The sequence below is a fragment of the Citrus clementina genome, unplaced genomic scaffold (assembly GCF_000493195.1).
Source record: "Citrus clementina cultivar Clemenules unplaced genomic scaffold, Citrus_clementina_v1.0 scaffold_8, whole genome shotgun sequence".
NCBI classification, from domain to species: domain Eukaryota; kingdom Viridiplantae; phylum Streptophyta; class Magnoliopsida; order Sapindales; family Rutaceae; genus Citrus; species Citrus x clementina.
The window spans coordinates 22,284,458-22,309,685 of record NW_006262022.1 but is presented as its reverse complement, the minus strand read 5'-3'; the positions used below and the strand labels follow the sequence as shown (position 1 = coordinate 22,309,685).

The 25,228-nt window shown below is 32.0% G+C and overlaps 3 protein-coding genes and 1 long non-coding RNA gene across 6 annotated transcripts; 1 reads left to right on the top strand and 3 right to left on the bottom strand.

Annotated features, from left to right (window-relative positions):
* Window positions 1-768: 768 nt before the first annotated feature.
* LOC18034514 lies at window positions 769-3,195 on the bottom strand. Its single transcript, XR_002904245.1, has 3 exons — window positions 2,759-3,195; window positions 1,653-2,227; window positions 769-1,377 (listed from the first exon to the last, which is right to left on the bottom strand). It is a non-coding gene; the product is annotated as an uncharacterized LOC18034514 (long non-coding RNA).
* Window positions 3,196-4,420: 1,225 nt separating this feature from the next.
* LOC18034955 (pentatricopeptide repeat-containing protein At2g27800, mitochondrial) lies at window positions 4,421-7,437 on the bottom strand. Of its 3 annotated transcripts, XR_002904244.1 has the most exons (3): window positions 5,927-7,437; window positions 5,386-5,539; window positions 4,421-4,812 (listed from the first exon to the last, which is right to left on the bottom strand). XR_002904244.1 is itself a non-coding variant. In XM_024178884.1 (2 exons), exons 1-2 carry the CDS (start codon window positions 7,174-7,176, stop codon window positions 4,803-4,805), a joined length of 1,260 nt encoding a protein of 419 aa, XP_024034652.1. In that variant the 5' UTR covers window positions 7,177-7,437; the 3' UTR covers window positions 4,421-4,802. The 3 variants fall into 3 exon arrangements, 2 of the variants coding, with proteins under 2 accessions (XP_024034652.1, XP_006424630.1); XM_024178884.1 differs by lacking the exon at window positions 5,386-5,539; XM_006424567.2 differs by lacking the exon at window positions 4,421-4,812 and having other exon boundaries at window positions 5,325-5,539.
* Window positions 7,438-7,509: 72 nt separating this feature from the next.
* On the top strand, window positions 7,510-10,322 carry LOC18033667 (elongation factor 1-alpha). Its single transcript, XM_006424566.2, has 3 exons — window positions 7,510-7,577; window positions 8,512-8,993; window positions 9,106-10,322. The coding sequence occupies exons 2-3, from the start codon at window positions 8,532-8,534 to the stop codon at window positions 9,985-9,987; spliced, it is 1,344 nt and encodes a 447-aa protein (XP_006424629.1). The 5' UTR covers window positions 7,510-7,577; window positions 8,512-8,531; the 3' UTR covers window positions 9,988-10,322.
* A 7,206-nt stretch (window positions 10,323-17,528) lies between these two features.
* On the bottom strand, window positions 17,529-18,375 carry LOC18035361. Its single transcript, XM_006424565.2, has 2 exons — window positions 18,031-18,375; window positions 17,529-17,924 (listed from the first exon to the last, which is right to left on the bottom strand). Exons 1-2 carry the CDS (start codon window positions 18,120-18,122, stop codon window positions 17,660-17,662), a joined length of 357 nt encoding a protein of 118 aa, XP_006424628.1. The 5' UTR covers window positions 18,123-18,375; the 3' UTR covers window positions 17,529-17,659.
* Between the last annotated feature and the right edge of the window lie 6,853 nt (window positions 18,376-25,228).

Below are 25,228 nucleotides of genomic sequence, written 5' to 3'. Positions count from 1 at the left end.
TCGGAAAGGCAGATCTGACGGTTTGAATAATACGGGTGCCTTGTCGGATGTCGTATCGTATGTTGCTTTACTGCGTGTAAACATAATGGCTGCAGCATTAGCTCATTCTTACATGCAATTACTTTATTATCCCCGTAGGTTTTTATCCATTCCCCCCCCCCCCCACCCACTAAATTATGTACTTTGGACTGGATTTTACGAGGTCATAAAAAAAGTCTTTATATACTGAAGAAAAATTACCAATTATATCTGTCGGTTTATTACTAATTAATTGATAAGGAGACAAATCTGATAAGTTTTTTTTTTTTAAGATTAAGAAATGTATTTTAACAGTAACAAGATCAGATTATTAGATATACAGCAAAGTCAAATGCTTCTAATTGATTGGAATCTGGATGCTTGTGTTTTAAAATAGTAATTAAATGGTAAATAACGGATAAGTAATATTATCCATTTATTTGTTAACCTTAATAATATTGCCACTCCGATAATCTATTTTTTATTAATTTTGTTATTGTTAATCGTTATTTTAGCTTTCAGCCAAAAATTTTGAAAAATAAAATATCTTCCAAATTGTTGAAAAATAAAATATATTCAATTTATTAGTGAGTGGAGAGCAGCACAGCCGCCGATTAGTTCAAAATAATCATTATGATGGACAATATTTATCGTATCTCACAAAATGATCTAAGATATTCTGAAAACTTCTTTTACTTAAAAAATAAAATTTGTTCCCAAACACAATATCATAACCAGAATATTCTAATCAAAGCCGGATAATAACCCCAAACTTAAAGAGGCAAGCAACTTAGAAAGACTTTCACTCTTTTAGGACTCTGCTCTACAACTAGATGAGATAAAAGAGAATCATGGCTTAGAGAAGAAAGTTCTTTAAATGACTTCATACGACATATGTTGAAATAATGATGCATTTAACATGTCACTGAAGGAGGCAGGGCATCTTTTGTCCTGTTCATGCCCCCCATCAGTGGATTTAAAAATGTAGGGCTTGGAGTTGGAGCTGCCAGCAGACTCATTCAGTTATATGCCATGGGGTGCTTCCCTACTAAAGTTCCACAAGGAAAACATATTATAATAATGTGGGGTGGCATTCTCTGGTTCTTGTTCTTCCACAGTTGCAGCTGGCTTTTGCTCTTATTAAGACAGCAGGTGCTTCCTGTCTTGCTCAGCTTGGAAGCATGGTCTGATCATACTCCCTAAGTCCATGCCCCTTCCAACCAAATCAGCTCATATCTGATCACTGTTCAAGAAATCTTGGCTTTTTTCACTGTTGCTCGTACATCGACCACACGCTACATATCATCCTTCCACCAATCCTGCTGTCTTAAATGCCTCATCTTTTAACTGCTGCAAAACCTGTTTATAAAAACACACAAAAAGATCAGAATGGCCCCTTAACCATTAAAATAACAGACAAAAATCACTAGGTAATGAGGCCACAAATTACACAAGGAGATAAATAAAATTAAAAAGATAAAAACCAAGTTCAGTCCTAAAAATGTCCTCTAATCCCATTGCAATATGAAGACATGTTTGAGCACAAGTGCTTTCAAACAACCATAGTTGCTTATCAAATAAATATTTCCTAACACAAGAAAGATAAAAAGGAACTTTGGTTTCCACTTCAGTACCTCTGGTGGGATGCATACAGATTAGCATGCCTGCAGAAGAGAAGAAACCATCCAATGAGAAGACTTCAGAATCTAAAACCCTATATATGCGAATAGCAGCATCTGATGCACTTTGCAGGAGAATGATAGTGTGCATTATTAAGAAGTGTCTCAAGGCCAGTGGCTGGTAGTATTCAGTAATCTATAAAAACGCAATGCCTCAAACACAACCACTAGCATGAAACAGCAGCTCCCTCAAAAGAACAAACCAAGCAAATACTTGGACTCCATCTCTCCCAGCGAACTACGAAAAAACTGCCCAACGATTTTGATGTTTTGTCATTGTTGTTAGAGATGTGCTTATTGAGTATTCAGTCGCTAACACTACTCTCTCGACAACACAATAATGGGAAATCTCATTTTCATGATGTAGAAGAATCAATCAGTCCACCACCATGAACATCAAACTTGAAGGTCAAATGATAAGCACTCAATGGACTGCTTTCGATGTGCTGACCAATACAGAGATTTATCAACTGCAAAGAAAACATCTCCACCAAGGCACCAACCACATTTGCATAGTCATCATTGACAATCTGCATAACACGAAGAGAGACTTACATTTCAAAAAATTAAAATGCGCTAAAAATAGATCTGTACGACTTAAGCAATAAACAAATACATCATTAGAAATTGTGATTCCTGATGCGCATAAAAAAAGTCATTGGAAGAACAATTTGCCTAGATATCGGGGTAACCACACAGCAACAAACATTTCCACGGACATCACTCTTATGTAGACTAATCACTCTTATGTAGACTAAATTGGCTCGCATGTACCAAGTTATTATGAAGAGGGGAAATTAACCGCATTGTACTATTCTGTCATAAATAAATACTGGTGATGCACTCTACAATTATTCAAAATATTTGCATAAATCTTGCTCTACCATTCTGAGCTCATCACCCAAAAGTGCTAAAAAGATTAATTATCTAGAACCAAAAGCAACCAATCAACTTAAAACAGCCTCAAAAAATGCCAGCTGTATCATACTACACAGCATATAAAACACCCAGAAACTAATTCGAAGTTTTTAAAAATTGAAAAAATAAAGTTTGAAACTTACAAATCACGGTCAGATGATAGCCAATCGTCGTGTGTTGCGGCATGCAGTGCTGGTGGCGAGCGACGGCGGGGAGGTGGAATATCGACAGCAAGTGGCGCTGCGTGGTTCCCTCAACTGTCTGATCTGTGATCGCAAGTTGATTCGGCGCGCCATAGGTTTGATGAGAAGGAGAAGCGAAGACGGTTTCAGGTGGTTTGCAGCGGGGTAGCGGCGCCGGCGAGATGATTTTGAACTTTGTGTTAGGCAGGCCGGTAGGGATTTGCATGGATATGCTGTCAGGCGGCTGCGGCTGAGTTTCACAAACATGACACCATCCTCATTAATTTCGCAGTTATGACCAGCCTTAGAGGAAATGTCTAAAATGACCTTAAAGCAGAAGCCTTCGGCGACCCCCTTCTTGAAGGGAAGAATTGGCATAGGCCGATAAATTAATAATTCGTAACCATCAATGTAATATTTACATTTTGGATTAAAGTAAAAATTTTAGAATTGAAAGTATGAAGCAAGAGTGTCAGTGAGAATAAGTTGTCTACTTAAACTGAAATAAAAATATGAAATGAAGATTATAATTTAATTTATGTGTTTACTTTGTCTTGAATTGTGAGTAAATTATTATAAATTATAATTTTACCCTTATTTAAAATATTATAGTTTTTAATTATAAAATTAATAAAAAATATATTTGATGAATAAATATTTTATTTTATTATATTTATAAATTTATAATATTTATTAATATTCTTAATTATGTACATCACAATTTTTTAATTTTAATTTTAATTATGTAAATTAAAATTATTGATAAGGGCAACATAAATAAAACATTTTTATTATTAGCATAGTACAAAATTAATATTTTCTTAAAATAAACTATTTATTATTATTTATTATTAATATTAAATAAATATAATACTATTATATTTTCAAATAAGATAGTATATAGTATATTATTAATTCTCTATTAGTATATTATTTTTAAGTAATTTTAACTTAGAATCAAACTAAATTATTGTTTAGTTTGATATAATAATATCATTTAAATAAATATAATAGTATTTAAATTTAATATACTTATATTAAATTTATTATTATATAAAATAATAATATTATTTAGTACAAAATTAATAATTTCTTAAAATAAATTATTAATTATTAATATTAAATAAATATAATAATATTATATTTTTAAATAAAGATAATATATATTAATATTATTAATTCTCTATTAATATAATAATATTATTTTTAAGTAAATTTAACTTAGAATCAATGCAAATTATTATTTAGTTAAATATAATAATATTATTAAAATAAATATAATATTATTTATTTTATTTTATTAAATATAATTATATTAAATTTAATAAAAGAAAAAAAGAAAGAGTTGAGAGTGGATTCTCACAAAAAAAGAAGAGCTAGGAGTGAATTTCCACCCTCATTTTAAAAATAAATAAGATCTACGGAGTGAGATTTATAATTTTTTTTTATATGTAAGTAAACATTAAAGTGGAAAGAATGTACACTTTTCACCCCACTCCGAAAAGGCGAAAAGTAAACAAAAGATAAATGGACTGACAAATTTAAAACCTTTTAGGACTGCTTTACAACTAGGTTCCCGTAAAAAGCGAATAATGAATAAAAAAATAAAAAAAGCAAGCTCCTTATCTTATTAGTAAAACATACTAGTGGTACATTTACAAGTCACTGAAGGGGACAGGGAATCTTTTGTCTTATTCAAGTTCGCCCGTTTACCGACGCCAGAAACCAGAACTCATGCCGCCCAACACTAATTTAAAAAATGTAGAGCTTGGAGCTATCAGCAAACTCATATAAGCAAAACATATTCTATTAACGTGAGGTGACAATGTCCCTTCGCTCAGGATTTTGTTTGTATCCACATGAAGTTTGAAACAAAGAGCTGTTAGTCGGCAACCTGCTTGGCTGCTCCCCGTGGCAGTGTTTACCAGCATAAACAATTAAGGTGCAGTGACAGAATCTTCTTTGCAACTGGCAGTTTTATCCATCTACATGCGAGTAAATCTTGCTAACAGTCACTGGCAAAAATGCACAATGATGGAATGAGAAAAACTTGGTAAAATATTAGAGGCAAAAGCAGAAGTATCATCTCATCAGAAAAAAATAATACCAGAATCAGCTTAGATGTGTGGCTATGCACTATTGGAAATTTCAAGGGAAAACCTATAACTACTTTACAAGGCATCAATCAAATGGTGTCGTCACATCAGTGACAAAAGGAAACTTCAACCAGTTATTGTGTTTTCTACTTTTATATGAGATTGACTTCGAACTAACCAAACCAGATTACAGATTAAGTTGTATACCAAATGTGATTGTGACCCTTCCTACCATTCCAATGCCAAAGTTACTTCTGCATGATTATCAGTGACCGTTTGAGTAATGCATTGTTTAGAAGATACTGAAGGATCTAAGGATCATGCTACCATTAACTTTGAACGACCGTACTTCTCAATCTATTGTCGAGGAATTCAGTATTATTCAAAATTTTCTTACATTCAAAATGCACACACAGCCAGGAAAACCAAAGTACATCAACTGGAAAGATTATCACGTTGCAGTATCATATATATTAAGTCCATAGCTTGTACCTTTACAACAGAGAATCTGATATTTTCAGCCCTCTCAACCATTAAAATTGTACATTCACTAAGATTTCATGATCATCAAACTCCATAGAATTCAACTGTTTGCAGTTGCTTGACTGCAGCCACTAGAAAAATGAAACTTCAATTCTATCTTTATCTGCAAGAAAACATTGGACCTTCTCAGTCAAATTTCAACTAGTCTACTAAGCTTACAAGATAATCAGGAGATATAACCACAGTGCAAAACATCACAAACTATTATTCTTCCACAAGTCCATTTAATAGTGAGATCTCTCACCTGGGTGTTTGCATATTCACATTTACCTACAAGTGTATTTATATAAAAAGTCTGTTCTTGATTTCCCTTTTGCTATTTTTTTGAACCAATTTATATACCAGATTCCATCCAATCACAACTCTTAATTTCAAAATGCCTATGATCCTAATTTATATTAAAGTATCAAAGCAATGGCAAAATGCGTCTGGTTTACAGCATATTAAACCATATAAAATTTAGAAATAAAGATATTCTAACCATTTTTACCTTAAATGGTGTCTGATTGAATTTCCAAAGTCATCTTCAAGTACATCTAAAAGCTTCGTGTATGTATAGCCATCTATGAGGTTTTTGTTTTGCAACTCCTTCAACAATTTCATCGCTTCTCCAGCCCGTCCTCTTCTGCAGATTTCATCCAAGACTGTCCTATATGTAATGAAATCAACAGGCCTCTGCTTTTCAATCATCTCCCAAAGATTTTTTACCGTCTCCTCAACCTCCCCATTGAGAGCCAATGCACTCACAAGCGAGTTATATGATTTACTACTTGGAACAAAACCCTTCCTTTTCATCTCATCGCACAACTCCCTAGCATTCTTTGTTCGACCTTGAGCACATAGCCCATGGATCAAGTAATCGTAGGAAAATGAGTTGGGCAGGCAATTATAGACCACACCCATTTGATGGAATATTCTAAGGGCATCATTGACATGATTTGAGAGTATGTACCCTTTTATCATAGAATTCAATGAGAAAATATCAGGTTCAATCCCATCATTGACCATTTGCTTGAACAAACATCTAATAGTCTCCATATACACATGATTTATGTAAGTATTTTTTCCCCGACTCAAAAAAGCTGTGAAGAGAATATTGTATGATCTGATTGAAGGCCTACATTCCAAGTTCCTACTATTCTTCATATATTTAAACACATACACAGCTCTACTCAACTTCCTAGCTTCAGCGAAAAAATATATTATCGTATTGTAAAGAGCCTCAGTACCACAAAAACAAGGAGTTGCAAGCATTTGATTAACCACACCATCCATCTCTTGGTACATCTTCGCTGCACCAAGCTTCCTTGTCATGATGTGATAAGTGGACGCGTCGTGCCTAAACCTAGGCTGCTTTGATGCCCAATTAAATAGCTCCAAACACACTAAAGGATCCTCTTGAAGAGTCATAACATTACATAACTCTTCATTATTGAATCTTGGCGGGAGTTCAGACACTGCGCAACGAAATTGTGTGTCATCAAGTGCAGGCTTGCTGTCAGCTTTTGACCTTTTACCAACTCCTCTGCCCGAAGACCTTGATAGAGCTATAGCTGAGTAACAAGAACATAAAATTGCATTTGAAGACAATTTCAAATGCGGGTTAATCTGGGTTTGGCTCAAATAGTAATTAGACAAAGTTTTAGAATTATGAGAACTGTTTGTGCAGCACAAATGTTTGTTAAATGTTCCGTGAGAGAAAATTTGCCTCAACCAATTTCTACCAGCTATGATCATCATATAGAAGACAACGGAGCTACCCCTTAAACGTTAATTAAATAACGCATAAGTGATTGAAAACTATAGAGGAAATCACTAACAGTTCTTTTGGAATTGAAATTATCTTACAGCGAATATACCAACGAAACGAAATGAAGAGCTGACTATACAGATACAGCGTGGCTTTTGACTGGTATCGAGATTAATGGATTTTTTTTTTTTATTTACTCAGTAAACAACTGAAACTATAAGGGTATTTAGGTAAACTGACAAATGAAGAAACAGCGAACGAATCAGATGTAGCCCTAGTTAGTCACGTGATTGGCCTCTATAAAAACTAAGCAAACCTTTTTCCTCATCACTCTTTGCCCTCCCTCTTTTCTTGCTTGCTCTGCGGCTAGGTTTCAATTGTCTCTTCGAAGGTAAGCGATCAACTACTCAGCTTGATCTAGTGTTTTGCGTCTAATGCTTTGTTCGATTGATTGATTGACTGTATTTGCTGATTTGAAATCGTATCTGATTGATAACATCTGACGGTCTTTTTTAATTTATTGTGCATTTAGATGATCCGATCTGTTTGTTTACTTGGATATTCGATTGATTTATATGCTATCGTATATGTACTTTATGTCTGTTTTGATTCACATATATTTCGTGATTAATTCATAGGTTTATTGAATATATAATATGATCTAAATGCTTTCGATTTGTACTTATTTTAGCTAAGCTCAGTCTAATTCTATAAATATGTAGCAACTCTGTTTTGTAGATCTATGTATTTATGGCTCATGATTTCTTTACAAGGTGCATTGGAATATAATATGATCTAAACGTTGCTGTTTTGTGTTTATTATAGTGTAGCTCAACCAAGATTTATTGTTATTTAGCGACTGTGTTACGTTGATCTATGTCAATATGTTATCAATTGTTCTTTTATTTTATGATTTGTTGAATCTAATCTGAATTATTTGTTTCATTGATTGAGAATCTGTTAATATGGCCACTTTTTAAAATTATGAATATTTTTAGCAGATGTTTTTGAATATTTCGGTTTCAAAGTAATATTTGTTTAGCAAAGTTTGTATAGATTTGCCAGTACTTTCCAAATTGTTACTGTTGTGCGGCATAGTTTCAGCTTGATTCATGGACACTAAACTCAAGAAAGCTGTTATTAGTGTCTGATGATTGAATGATGATTATTTTGATTCTTATGTGTTTTGTTTCCTTCTCTTGATTGTAAATGGATTATGAGTTTTTAATTTGCTCGTTGCTGGATGTGTTTGTGAATGCCCTTTACTGTACTGATTTTTCTATAGTAAGTTGTCCTATTAATGTGTTTATGTTTTTTTTCCCCAGTTTCAGTTAATTTAACAGCCATGGGTAAGGAGAAGACTCACATCAACATTGTGGTGATTGGCCATGTCGACTCTGGAAAGTCGACCACCACCGGACACTTGATCTACAAGCTTGGTGGTATTGACAAGCGTGTGATCGAGAGGTTCGAGAAGGAAGCTGCTGAGATGAACAAGAGGTCATTCAAGTACGCCTGGGTGCTCGACAAGCTCAAGGCTGAGCGTGAACGTGGTATTACCATTGATATTGCCTTGTGGAAGTTCGAGACCACCAAGTACTACTGCACCGTCATTGATGCTCCCGGACATCGTGACTTTATCAAGAACATGATTACCGGTACCTCACAGGCTGACTGTGCCGTCCTTATCATTGACTCCACCACCGGTGGTTTTGAAGCTGGTATCTCCAAGGATGGTCAGACTCGTGAGCATGCTTTGCTTGCTTTCACCCTTGGTGTGAAGCAGATGATTTGCTGCTGTAACAAGGTGAGCACTGCATGAGTTACGGTGATGTTTTAATTTGCGAGGTTCACTTGTTTTGTTTTATGTCTTGATTAGCTAGTGTGCTAATGTTGCCTTTGCTAATTCATTTGTGCAGATGGACGCCACCACCCCCAAGTACTCAAAGGCTAGGTACGATGAAATTGTGAAGGAGGTCTCTTCCTACCTGAAGAAGGTTGGATACAACCCCGAGAAAGTCCCATTCGTGCCCATCTCTGGTTTCGAGGGTGACAACATGATTGAGAGGTCTACCAACCTTGACTGGTACAAGGGTCCAACCCTGCTGGACGCTCTTGACAATATCAATGAGCCAAAGAGGCCCTCAGACAAGCCCCTTCGTCTGCCACTCCAGGACGTGTACAAGATTGGTGGCATTGGAACCGTCCCAGTGGGTCGCGTTGAGACCGGTGTCCTCAAGCCTGGTATGGTGGTGACATTTGGCCCCTCTGGATTGACAACTGAGGTTAAGTCTGTTGAGATGCACCACGAAGCTCTGCAGGAGGCCCTTCCGGGTGACAATGTTGGCTTCAACGTGAAGAACGTTGCTGTCAAGGATCTCAAGCGTGGTTTTGTTGCTTCCAACTCGAAGGATGATCCGGCCAGGGAAGCTGCCAACTTCACCTCACAGGTCATCATCATGAACCACCCTGGCCAGATTGGAAATGGATATGCCCCAGTGCTTGACTGCCACACCTCCCACATTGCCGTCAAGTTTTCTGAGCTCGTGACGAAGATTGATAGGCGATCAGGCAAGGAGCTTGAGAAGGAGCCCAAGTTCTTGAAGAATGGAGATGCTGGAATGGTTAAGATGATTCCCACCAAGCCCATGGTTGTTGAAACCTTCTCTGACTACCCACCTCTTGGTCGTTTTGCCGTTAGGGACATGCGTCAGACTGTTGCTGTTGGTGTGATTAAGAATGTTGAAAAGAAGGATCCAACAGGTGCCAAGGTCACCAAGTCTGCAGCCAAGAAGAAGTGAATCGGGTTGGTTAATGTTGCTTTATCCGCAGATGGAGTCTATTTTAATAATTGTAGTTATACAAACTTGGTTATTTTTGGTACTGTTATAGTTCGATGCATGCTTTCCTTTTTAGGTTTTAGTTTGTTGCCTTTGGTGTCGGGTACCGATTCCCAGAATTGGGTGCTTGACAGGCGGTGGCGCAGCTCTAACCTGGAGTCTCAATTTTATTAATAGTTATGGTCTTTGTTTGTATTGATACTTGAGGTGGTTCGGTTTCATCTGAATCGGCTCAGAAGTTTTGTCATTGTGTTGTTTCTGCGGAATTGATATCTACTTTTCGTTTTTCTATTCTAGTTACTGTGCTCTCTACTTAGCTGTGGTCTATTCTTTACATGCATATTAATATTCGGTTTAATTTTTTCATGCATGTGATTCACTTGTGCCTATGTTAGTCTATATTATAATAATTCTGAATTGCTTGTTTCATTTCTTGGCATAATATCTTTTGCTTTGTTTAATATAGCAGTTGGGTGAACTTTGAAATGAAGCGATCCACTCACCATACAAGTCAGTTAAAAGAAAAAAAGTAAAATTTCGTTTGATTATCCAATTGTTTTCAGCTGTTACCTTTAAAAAACAATCTGCAGATTGTGCTGCTTAGCCTGTACAATTCGTTCATTTGCATGTTATTCTTGATGAAAAACACCTGACTGCAGCAAGTGGTAAATTCAAAAGCTCCACAAGTCAAATCGTGTAAAGGTTCATGCCACAATTTATGCTTCTGGTTTAAAATAGATTAATCGATCAGCCCAAGTCCAAGCATCGAGCCCATTTGATTATTTTACGAATTGCCTTGCACGTGCAGCCATTAAATTCCTTTCTTTTTTTTTTTGGGTTTTCATTTCTCCTTTTTTAAATGGAAAATGCTAGTTTACCTAACTCAAATCCTGAATTAAACCAAAACGACGCCGTTATTGTTTCTTTTTTTTTCTTTCATTCTCTCTAAAACGACACTGTTTTAACTGGCCTCAAATTGCTCTCTTTCTCTTTATCTCACATCCTTTTTTTCTCTGTTTCTCTTCCCCTTCGTTTCAGCTTGGTTAAGGCAAAATCAACAACAGCCCAAATTGCTCTTTTTCTCTGTCGGTGGTGGTGCCTTCTGTACATTTATCCTAGTACACGTCCCCCAGACCACCACCCCGCTTCCTGTGTTTTTGTTCCAAATCTCTTACAGCCTCCTCTATATTGGTATTGTTTTCACCAATATCCTTACCATTAATACTAGGAGAATGATTGAAAAGCTCTTTTGTTCCCCATCGTAGAATATCTTCCACTTCCTTTTGAGATCCAAGTAAAGTTGCAGGGGCTGTGTTGAGCTTGAGATATGAGCTAAAAGGCTGGCCAACTACCTCCTACTGACTCAATTTTTTGGAGTGTTTATGTCTTTATTATTAAAATGATCTCATCATAGGAGCGGCTAGCTACAATTACGAAGATTTTGCTAAATTTGGAAAACACAATTACAAGGACATGATGTTTGGTAATTGTGAAAGTCATGCAGTTTTCTATTTGTGAAATTGATGCCAAAGTTTTTTGTCCATCTCTTCCAATTCTCCAGTTCTTTTTTGCAAGCTGCAAGATGCGCTCCTCAACACTGGCACGGACAACCAGCCTATATACTAAAAGTCTATTTGATTGTCCAATTCGATGTGCCCGATTCATGGCTTGAATATCAGCGTGCGGATTAAAATCAGAATCATAAATTCATCTGCGAAAAAATAAGAGAGAACACATAGAAAGAGAGCAATTTGCCTTAACCAAGAAGAAAACAAGGGCTAAAACGATGTCGTTTTAGCTTGAATAAAAGAAAAAAAAAAAGATTGAAATGACGTCCTTATCTTTGTTGGATAGAAATAGGACAACGAAGTTAAGTAAAAGCGTGAAGCGAAGAGCTGAAGATGGAGGGGAGATAGGAAGCATTTTTTTTTTTAATGGATTGTAGCTCTCTACTTTGTAGATTTGAAAGTTTTTGACATTGTAAAATTCATATTAGCAGTACTATCAAGTTTTGGCCAAAACTATATGAATAAAAAAATTTCTCTAATATTTTGAAAGAAAGGTACTAAATTTTTATGTCATCGTTAACAGTCATTATAATTGATTCATTGATAATTATTATTTCATGTAAAACACTTCATGTAAAACAAATAAAAGTCAATTTCCCATAAACTGTATATACCACTTATTTCGTATTGTTTTTAGGAAAAAAGACAAACACACCCCCCAACGTTTAGACAAAGAGACAAAACTCCCCTAACGTTTTGAAAAAGACATTTACACCCTCATTCACTAACAGAAACAGTCACTTTTAACATAAATTATCGTTATACCCTTCTAGCATATAAAAAAAATTATTGATTATCTAATTTATCCATATATTATTAATAAAATTATAAATATACCCTCATTACCCAATTCCTCTATTTAAATTTTTATCAAATTCCCTCTTCAAGCCAAATAAATTTAATTCATTACTCAAGAATAAAAATAAATAAAATTGGTTATTAATGTTAACTTGTATTTCAATTAATACCATAAATAAATAACATAAAAAATTAGTTATAAATATACAAGTTTAAATGATAACATGTGGAGAATTGTTAAATATACAAGTTTAAAATTTAAATAAAATTTTATGGTATTAATACCACAAGTTAAACTTGTATATTTTTTTTATATGCTAAAAGAGTATAACTGTAATTTCTATTAAAAGTTACTGTTTCTGTTAGTGAATGGGGGTGTAAATGTCTTTTTCAAAACGTTAGGGAAGTTTTTGTCCCTTTATCTAAACGTTGGGGGTGCGTTTGTCATTTTTCTTGTTTTTATGTTATCCAATAATTGTACTAGTGTCATAATTTTACAGTATTACATTTATTTTTAAATATATTTTTATTCATATTTAAAAATAAATGTTTTAATGTTATCGAACCCCTACAATGTTATCGAACAAGTGTTTGATTTTAAAGCATTGGTCATTACATGGTTACATAGCTGAAATCTCCCCATAATCATCTCTCTACTCAACAACAAAATAATCATAACAGTTCTAAATATCAAATTACAAAGAATATATACAATACTAACCTTGTTGATCAATATTCATCGCTTTATTGTAATGATAGCTCTCAGATTTACATTGAACATAAATTTTTTGAAAACCGAAAAACTTGATTGATTGACAAAAAACTCTACTCAAATTTAGTCAGATTGATTGACCAAAAATTCATATGATGAAGGAATGTCAAACTCTGCTTCTTTTGAATTTTGGTTGATAACTGCAAAAACAATATTGAACATTTTGTTATCAGAAAATTTGCATGATTAAACTGTACTAATCTAAAATATATAATATTGCATACTATATAGGGTTGGATAAACAAATATGTCTAGTTATAGAGAAATTTTACATTATTCAATTTCAACTTCTTTTCTTAAAGATACTTAGGATTCAATAAACAAATCTCACAGCTATCCTCAAATGACACAAGGCCAGAAGTTTTCACTTAACTGTTATCAATATTCAGGATTTAGTGCACAAAGGTCACAGCTGTCTTCAAACTACACAGGACCAGAAGTTTCTAAATTAACTGATATCAATTAAACCGGAATAAAATTACAAACTATATTTCTATAGAAAGATTTACTTTTCAGGAGTTCAAATAATTTTACGGTTTTCTATTTGAAGTTTTCTACATGAAGATATGGCTTAAAGAATGCTGATTGCTCAGAATCACTGAAGCAACCAAGCCTCTGATTATCAGCCAACTTCCATGATTTAACTGTATTGATCTAGAATATATGACATTACATAATATATATGTTTGGATAGATAAATGTATCTAGTTATGGAAGAAATTTACAGAATCAAATTCGGACTTCTCTTCTTAGAGATATTCAGGATTTAGTGCACAAAGGTCACAGCTGTCTTCAAACTACACAGGGCCAGAAGTTTCTAAATTAACTGATATCAATTAAAACGGCATAAAATTAGAAAATATATATCTATAGAAAGATTTATTTTTCAGGAGTTCAAATAATTTTACGGTTTTCTATTTGAAGTTTTCTACATGAAGATATGGCTTAAAGAATGCTGACTGCTCAGAATCACTGAAGCAACCAAGCCTCTGATTATCAGCCAACTTCCATGATTTAACTGTATTGATCTAGAACATATGACATTACATAATATATATGTTTGGATAGATAAATGTATCTAGTTGTGGAAGAAATTTACAGAATCAAATTCGGACTTCTTATCTTAGAGATATTCAGGATTTAGTGCACAAAGGTGACAGCAGTCTTCAAACTACACAAGACCAAAAGTTTCTGAATTAAATGATATCAATTCCTCAGGAAAAAAATTAGAACCTATGTCCCCCTAGAAAGCTCTATTTGTTAGAAGTTCAAATAATTTTACAATGTTCAATTTCAATTTTTCTACATTAAGATATGATTTAAACAATACAAACTGCTCAGAAGCATCGAAACAACCAACTTAAATGATGTATTAGTTCTTTTTTTCAGCCTCTTTCTCCAAGAAGCACGACTGGAATACATCATATTCTCAGTTCTCTTATGTTTCTACGTGCCTTTTTTTTTTTTTTTTTGGTTTGGACAAATAATCGAACAAGTGTTTGATTTTAAAGCATTGGTCATTACATGGTTACATAGCCAAAATCTCGTCATAACCATTTCTCTACACAACAACAAAATAATCATAAAAATTCTAAATATCAAATTACAAAGAACATATCAGTACTAATCTTGTTCATCAATATCCATCGCTTTTTGTAATGACAGCTCCCAGATTTACCTTGAATATAAATTTTTTTCAAAACCAAACAACTTGATTAATTGACTAAGAACTCTACTCGAATTTAGTGCGATTGATTGAACAAAAACTCCGCTTAGATTTGATCCTTGATGAGATACTGTTTATTCTTTGCCAAGATGAGTTTGAATTGTGTTTTGCCGATAGGAACTTATTCTACCAACAGTCAAAGTGGCTAACAAATCGTATTTGTCAAAACAAAACCGTCTGTATCATGGGGTTGGCTCAATTTCGAGAAATTTCAGTGACCACCCCTATAATTTTAAATATTCTCACAATTTCACTTGAACAACATATTTTATTTAATTCCACAAAATTCATACGAACGTTTAAATACATTTTAAAGTTTATTTTACTATGTATCCTACGCCATTCATTATTGGTTTTTTGTAATTTTATCAAGTTGTAATTTCAGGCCAAACATGAAAGGGTTTCAACATTTAATTAATTTGAAAATTCAATGTGAAACTCAAAATTGCTAAAATATTACTTAAATCATATCCTTAATATTATAAGATAACTCGATTATCATGTAATCAAACTAATTTCAAAATCTATCGATCAGATATAGTATGTACTGTTAGATTATTTTATTCTAATACATGGCCGTGGAATAACCTTTGATTTCTCATGGTATATTTTATTGGTTTACTAGCTTATAAAACCATATGCAAATGTTGAAAATTGGACTACTATATAAAATATCATGTGATATATCTCATTTGACCTTAGATTAATGTATCAAATGTTCATAAAGGATGGTTTACTTCATCAGTCTGCGAATTAACTTTTAATAATATTTATATTTCACATATCAATTCATAATACATTAGGGTAAATACGATTTTAATTTCCCACCTATCAATAAATAAGGATAAATAGAAGTACTGAATATGTGTGCGTATGTGTATTACTTCATATGTTTTAATAAGGAGAATCACATCTACTAACTTTTTTTCCTTACCATTTTTATTACATTTTACCAGTTGTCTTTTATAATACTATTTTGTAAAAGAAAACTAAAATTGACTACTCGAAAATGTCTTTATATTTTTTTATTACATTTTACATTAAAGTTGTAGTACATTATAAATGCTAAGTTTAATTTTTAATAACATAACACCTTAATAAAATCAACATCTTAAGTGCGTTGTATGATATAAAATGATATAGTACTTCAAATAGGCTACAAAATTAATAGGAAAAAGACCACTCACGCCTCTAAATTTTATTTAAATGGTCATACAAAACTTCTTAAATTAAAAAAATATAATACATAACATAAGATAAAATTTTATAAAATATTTTCAATTTTAAAAATTTTATTTTTAACATTATTATTTTTCATATTCTTTTATTATTAGTTTGTCATATTCTTTTTACTAATATTAAAATCTACTTGACATACTAATAAAATTAATTAATTATACCTAACATTCACAATAATTTATAAAATTAACAATAACTTATTTAATTATGTCTATATTAATATCAATCTTAAGATCAATTTTTGGATTAATATATTTTAGTTCATTCGTCAGGATAGACTAATAATAACTTAATATTAACAAAATTTTTATTGTACATTTTATTTTATCAATTATATTTATTGTAACACTTTATTTGTATCATATGATTTTTATTTATTATTTTTATCCTATTACTATATTTATATTTATTTAGATTGATTTAGTCAAAAGGTATAATAGTCATTTACGAAATTAAGAGGGTCTATGTGACTATTTATGAAACTAAAGGAACCTATATAATTATTTTAGCAAATCTTAGGGGTGTGGGTGGTTTTTTCCGAAATTAATATTGATTTAAAATTAAAAAATTAATATTTATCTGCAACCTGTAAGTTACCTGGTGTATTTTAATTAATTATCTAATTATCCATTATATTAAATGAATAATTCAGATTAAAACTCTTATTTCTAAGGGTCCACATTAGTCCCACTATTAATACTGTAAAAATAAATACAGCATCATAAAGAAATCCTATAATTTATATTTCTAAGATCAAATCTCAAACAAATAACCCCTCTTTTCATTCAAATTCTTTGTATTAAGGACATTATTAAATATTATAAGAACCGAAAAATATAAGTGATATATATTAATTTTCAGCGGAGAAACTGATAATCTCACCGCTCAAAGAGAGGAAAAAAAAAAAAAAAAAGATTGACAGGACGTGTCCACAGTCTTGGCCGTTAATACAGGACTCTGGGTTTGCCAGTAAATTGTAGTAGCATGATTGGCTTTTATTGCTCTATGACTTGTTTGAATGTTAGATGGAACTCTAAATCTGGAAGCTGCCGTTTTTCATCTTCTTTACAAAGGGTTCCTAAACATAATTATTTTTTCACGTTTACAAATTTACTGATATATCTGGTTTAATTAATATGCATATGTTATCTTTAATTTTGGACTAATTTAATTCATACAAATCTGCTGATAAGATGATGAATTAAGAAATGCATACATTATTTTTTTTCTTGGAATTTGCCAAAAATGGAGATACAGTGTTGTTGCATCTAGTAGTGGCTGTCAGTTCAGTCCACGCAGGCTACGTGCTCAAAAGAAAGACAAAGAATCAAGAAAAGATAGAAGCAAAAAGAGGGGAACATGTACATAGGGATAAGATCGAGCCCAAAAGAGAAAGAACAAAGCAATTAAACATCAGACTAAATTAATTAAGCCGGAAAAATCATATCTTAAATTTTACATAATGATAATAGTAATTAGCAATGATAATGGTAATTTGAAGCGAGCTAGCTGATTAAGTAAAACCATATACTAAGCAGCTCTTGCTGTAGAGGCCAAGCAAATGTTGGACAGATCCAGCAAAACCCTAGCAAGATCTTCATAATCACAATCATCGATAACAAGTAGCTGCAGCTCACCCTCTTCTGAAGTGATGATGATCTCTTCTTCTTCTTCTTCTTCTTCTTCTTGGTCTTCACGATGACGACGATGATCCGTAAGCAGTGATGATGATCTTTGCTTCTGCTTCTGCTTCTGCTTCTTCATCGCTTCCCTTCTGCGATCATGATCCGCCATCCTGCAACAAAAACGTTGATGAAAATAACTCAAAACAACAACTTCGAAATTAATTAGAGAGATAGAGAGAGAGAGAGAGAGAGAGAGTTATAAATGTATCCATATACTCGTTGGAGAGATTGAGATGATCATGAGGAGTGATCCCAGAAACACAAAGAGGAAGGCCATAGCTTCCATGGAGATTCAACATCGACTGCATTTTTTCTTCTTCTTCTTTTTTTTTTTTTTCTAAATTTTGTGTATATTTATATATATTAAAGCGGCGTGGGGTTTTGCTCTTCTTCTCTGTATTAATTTCTGTATGCGTATGTGATGTTAATGAGCTCTTGGCTCTTGGCTCTTGGGGCAGTGATGAATTTTGTCGTCTACAGTCATTTCGCCACTACTTTTCCAAGGCATTTAAAGCAGAAGGAAAGCGTCAACTGTCAATTGTGTTGTGTTATTGCGACAGTTCATATGTGACAATGCAATACACTGGAAATAACAAAAAAGCACTCTTAATTTGCTTCGATGATCAAAGATTCAAGAAGCAATTATCACTCGGTTTGATGATAGTTCACTTGATGGACATGGGGTTTCTCTTTTCCGTCTTGTTTTATTTTAGCTAGGCAAGCACGCGACATCAATCAAAATCAATATTTTGCTTCATATTCTAATTAAGTGATTTTTGTAGCAATAAAATCAGGTTATACAGTAAGCTTTAATTTGTACAATTAATCACTCCGAAAACATTATATGTAAGTTGAATTCAGAAGTAGCAAGAATTTTAGAATACATCTGAGTATCATGTCAGTCATATAATAAATAAATAATGTCATGGTACGTGTGTATTTATTTTAAAAAAAACATCATATAAGTAGTGGTTATATTAAATTTAATTATATATATTATTCATACATCAATTAATTGTAATACATATGAGTTATTTTAGAATTTCTCTATAAGTATGGGTAGAGAGGCACCTAATAATGGGTAGTTTTATTTAGCCATGTGGCATGCCGCATTTGGGGATTTGCAATCTTATCAAAATTGTACAAGACCCCATGACTTTATGATCATGACCCCTTCAAAATCAAATTGAAGTATTAAATGTGAGTGGGGGGGTGTTTCATGGCAATACGGAAAGTCTCTGTGGGCTCATTACTAGACTTATACATGAAACATATTTTTTATTAGGAAAAATGCCACTATCATTTTTTTTTAGAAAAATATTTTCACAAGTATGTTTGGGTCATTTATAAATTTCCTAGATCATATTTTCATACTATATGTGATGATGTATTGATTTTCACTAACTTGGGTGAACGAAATGTCTGGTTATTTCAAAAAACAAATAAAATAGAAAGCATACATCAACTCAAAATATGTAACTAATATAAGCACAAACCTAACACAAATGAATAGAATTCACCTATATTGCTTTGATTGAGATGTGTGGTCAGTTTAATACAAGTTGATTATTCAATTAAAGGAAAGATAATATATTATTATTAATTTCCTTATCATAAGATTTAAATCTTTTCCTATTATTCTTCATGATCTGCCGTTCAAGATTGGTGAGGATGAGTATAATAAATCTTCTGAGAATAAAAAATTGCAATGATGGCTTTGGATGCTTTTTCATGAAATCATCGCAATATATTCCATTGGAATTGTCTCAATATTTTTTGGTTGCATTCGAATCCATTAAAAAAAATTGTGGCTTGTACAATGTTTGATTTGTGGCTTTTACTTTTTTCCTCCGCACTAAAATGATTACTTTCTTATAGGAAGATATTTAATTGAAATTAAATACCTAGTTTCTTTACTTTTCAATAATTAATGAACTATTAGAACCTAGTTGTTGTCAACAACAAGAAAAATATTGACTTCTTGGAAATTATTATTTAAAATGGCCATCCAATATTGAATATATCTTATAACGGGTGGTCTTAAAAACATATTAGTGCCACTAAAATGAAAATCTCAATAATTACTAGGCATTCTTGCTTTAGTTATTTTCTATCTTTATTAGTCAAAAACCGTCCTAAATCAACTAACTAAATACTATTTAAGCATCCATTATCGAAATAAAGCATTAATAATTTTATACGATCGAAACAAAATAAATCCTAAATATATTCTGTATTATTGCTAAGTTTAAGAATTATTACATAATATTCTCTTACGCAATTATTTTTATCATTGGATTTAAAGCTGACAAAACGAATTATCGAGTCGTGTTTGTGTTGTATCAGTTTCATGTCGTGTTAAATTTAAGTTGACTCAATCACGACCGATTTAATAATTATGTCAAATTATTGAGGCTCTAACCCGACACTTAAATAGGTTACCCAATAACCCGTTTAATATCTATATATTTAAGAAAACTTACATCAAACATTACACACACACACACACGCACTATATATATATATATATATATATATATATATATATATATATATATATATATATATATATATATATATATGTCTACCTATATTTTACATATTTACACTATTGAAGATTTAAATCCATATAAAATTTTATAAATGAAACATTGTGTATAAGTTCATACTTCCAAAAAATGAAAATAAAAAGAGAAAATCATGTCCAATATTTGAGCTTTGATGCTAAGAACTCATAAATTAATTTAGAATAGAAAATATAATTGTATCATTAATAGAATAAATAGGTAAAGAATTTTAACTCTGATTCAATATGAAAAAAATTATGTCAATTCAGACCTGACCCATTTAATAATTATGTCAAATTTAATGACGTATATTCATTTATTCATATAATATTTCTGTTGGATATTCGGTTGTGTTAAATTTTATAATTTATCAACTCTAATTAGATTAATTATTTTCAACAATTGTATAATTGCAAAATTGGCCGAAAACAGAAGCCTATGATAGAAGTTTCAAGCCTAACGAGTCCACGGTTGTCTCGCTTTTGTGAATGCAATGAAACAATTATAATTAACATTTTAGTAAGATTAAAGGGGCTCTCACTTTTTATGTTCAACGTGTTTGGGCATGACAATTTGTATGGATGACAAAAATTCTCACGGGTACGAGTACCCTCAGGGGTTTTTCTCATTCGGGGAGGATATATGAATAATTTCATACCTAATTTCTTATTCAGAGAAGGGACGGAGAAATTTTTTTACCCAATTTCTTATTCGGAGAGGGGACGGGGATGATGTGGAATCTCCATCCCCTACCCATTTCCCCATTTTAATTTTTTATTTTATTTTTATTTTTTAAAATTACTAGTAAATAAATTATAAAATTTGAATTATAAAATTATAAATATTGGTAAAAATAACAAATATTAAAATATTTATATTATTAAACTTTTAGGCCTAATTAACTAATTGAAGTCCTAAATTTTTATTTAGGACATTAAAAAAACTGGGTAAATTCTATTAGCCCAAAAATTTTGTTTTAATTTTAATATTCATTAAATGTTTTAAACTTAAATGTATTTTTTTTTAGATGTTATAATTGCCCACAGCGAATCACAATTTTAATCTCTAATTTAATCTAATCTAATCTAATTTAATCTAATATTTGCTCTTGATTTGCTCCGACTTAACTATTGTGTTGTAAAAGGAATAGTCTACATTTAAAAAGTGTCCACGTCACCATTGAAAAAGTTAATTTTGAATCTAAATTCGATTTTATTTGTAACAATTTTGTATTAAACTATTAATTTATTCACGATAGTTTGTAAAAGAAGTTTGTATCCCTTACATGCTACGTTACTTACTAATTTAATGTATGACTTTTGTAATGGATATTAATGTAAGATATATTTCAAACTTTACTTTTATTTGAATTTTTTATTTTAATATGATTAACTCAAAATCGAAAACAAAAAATGTATTAGTTATTTGGGGATCGGGGAGGGGATCCCATGTTATTATTCGGGGAGGGAATGTGAATTTTCTCAAGTAATTTTGATGGGAACGGGGAGGGGACAAGGACATACGTAAAATATCGGAGATAGGTAAGGAGAGATTGGTCCCCTCCCCTCCCCTCCCCTCCCCATCCCATTGCCATCCCTAGCAATTTGTCAGGTTGATAATACAAATAAAGGGCCAGAATTTAATACAAAGCCTAGTTTTTTTTGTCTTGGCTTGACCTTAATCAGGTCAAGGTCAAGCTAGGCTTTACCATAGTTTGACCAAATATTTTTTAAATATTTACATAATTTAAATTTATCTCCCCTAATATATTAGAATTAAACATAAAAATTACTCTAATAAATATCTTGACTATAATTTAAATTTATCTCCCCTAATATATTAGAATTAAACATAAAAATTACTCTAATAAATATCTTGACTATAAAATCATATAAATAACTAAGCATAAACAAAAACTTTGTACAATTCAAATAAAAATGCACTTTTTTATTATTATTAAGCGGTCGGGTCGGGCCAGTTCAAGTTGGCTAAGGCCCAAAGCCTGACTCGAACTTGATCGAGCTTTGATTTTTAAGTTCAAACTTAAATTATAACCTTTAAATTTGGGTTAAAGTTTAAAAATTTAGAGCCGGGTCAATCGGGTCAAAATTCGGATCTTTTGATAACCCTAAACATGTTTCCATATATATATATATATATATGAAGAATCACTTTGTCGGTTTTTTTTTTTCAGTGATTCCATGTTTCTGTCCCTCTCAATTTTTTCTATTACTAGTAATTGAGGTGACCATTGACCATGTGTATGGTGTAGTGTTGTTATATATATATATATATATATTTAATGATAGAAGAAGCGCAAAGCTTAATTGATAATGTCGGCTAAATCAAGTTACTTAGTCTAGCTCGTAGGATCATGCATGGTGTAAATTTAAAATTGAAATAGTCTTTATAATTTAAGGATTCCCTAAGTAACTTAGCATTAACCATAATTTAATAGTCTCTAACGAGAATATTTACATTAAAAAAGTGTGGATGTGACTAAAATCATAGATTTATGGTAGCAAAACAATGTTGTACATGCATGATCACAATTCAAGGATTTTTTTTTTAAATAAGTGCGTTAACAAATGAGAAGATTTACATATTAATTTTTTGTTTGTGTTCATGATGATGCCTAATTGGTTTTTGTTGTGAAACAATACCTATAATGTTAGTGAAAAAAGAAAATAAAATTCTTTGTTACTTAGTTAGAATGTCATATTTGTCCTTTTAAATAGTTTTTTTTTTCAATTGACCACTTAAGTTAGAATTTTAAAGGGAATAAGGAACTGAAAAATTAATTTGAGCTTTGTCCACCTACTCTACCTTTTAAGAAATATATATATTAAAAAAATTAGAATACACTTCAACAAAAATTATGTTGCTCTTCAATGCCTCACGTAGAAACACTTTCAAATACTTTTTTTTTCATCTTTTATAAATTTAGGAGACAATTTTTGTGTTGAATTTACAGTGATAATAATTTATGAAATACAAATGGAATAGGGATGGCAATGGGGAGGGGAGGGGTGGGGACCAACATCTTCGTACCCATCCCCGATGTTCTGCATATGTCCCCATTCCCTTCTCGTTTCATCAGAATTGCTTGAGGGGATCCTTGTCCTCTCCCCGAATAATAATAGGGGATCCTCGAATAATTGATTTTTTTTTTAGTTTTTAAATTTAATTTAATCATATTAACCAAAAAATATATAAAATAAAATGAAAATGATCATGAATAGGCCTTGTATTTCATTCTACTCCTTCAAAGTTTTGGTATATATAATATTCAAATAATGATTTTCAAAACAAAATTCAAATAATGTGATTTTTATACAATATTGACGTGATTGTTATCCATGAGTAATGATACATGCTGATCACCGACTATGGCGCAACAAAGCCCCATGGGTGCTGGTTAGTTGACGTTGCGGTGAGTTAGGCTACCCACTAACAACGCAACGTGCTACTGGGCTATGATGAGATGAAGACGAGTTGAGTACTTACTACTGCATGAATGATTTGGAAAGGATGAGAAAGACTGTGAGAAAGTGATTTAAAGTTTGATTTGTGAGTTATGAGCTAGTGGGATTGTGTGCTTTTAGTTGAAGTTAAGTCTAAATTATATTAAACATTTATATTAACTAATATTTATATTATTTGTATAAATATTTTTATATTTGTTATTTACACCAGTATTTAATATTTTACAATTTAAATTTTATTTTTTGTTGAAATAATAATTCTAGAAAAATAAAAATAAAATATAAAAATTGAGAAATAGGGAGAGGATGGGGATTCCACCTCATCCCCATCCCTTCCCCGAATAAGTAATTAGGTAAAAAATTATTCCGTTCTTTTTCTGAATAAGAAATTGAGTATAAAATCGTTCATGTACCCTCCTCAAATACAAAAAATCTTCAAAAATTCTGTTCTCATGAAAATTTCTGCCATTCCTAAATGGAAGGAAGATTTATGTAAATAAATGTATATAAATGTATGCATGAAAATGAAAATTAGAAACTTGCCGCAATTTGTAACCTTGACATAGGCCCACGTATCTCAATCAATAATCACCCACCAGGCATTAAAATTGAAGCTACCCAATAAAAATATCAATGCCCTTTGCCCGGCTTGAGCCCACTCATAAATCACAATCACCATGCAAAAGAAATAGGATAAGCTTATTGTTTTTTTTTTTTTTTGAAAAGGGATAAGCTTATTATTAGATCAACGTCAGTACTCAAGCCTTGGTACAAATTAATCACTCAGGAAAAGAAGAAAATGAAAAAAAGAAAAAAGAAAAAGGACATGGCTTTGCTTTTAACTGTGAAATTAACACAAAACTGGACTGCACTTAGCTATTATAAAATTAAAAGTATTAATGTGTACAAAAAGGTTCTAAACTATTTTATCGAGCATATTTACACACAGCACGACTTCATAGTGAATGGAAATTGAAATGGTAGACTAACAAAGTGTGTCGTGGGCAAAAATCAGCCACTATATCTTTTTTTTTTCTCGATACAACAACGTCATTTTTTTAAGTTTAAAATTTAGATTGTGAAACTCAAAATCTAAAAATGTAGAATTTGTAAACTTGAAATATAGCAAATTAATAGTAAAAGAACAATCATTTGATCTTTGATTAACAATACTTTTCACATTTTCATTTTGTTTTTCCTTTTATCTCTTAGCTGCCCCACTTGACCGATTCACTGTCAGAAGAAGAAAACAAGAAAACAGAGAGGCTTAGAGAGAGCAGAGCCGGCACAAAATGAAACAAAGCGCTCAATTATTGATGATACGACCTTTTTTTGTATGCATGCAATGCATATGTTAGGATG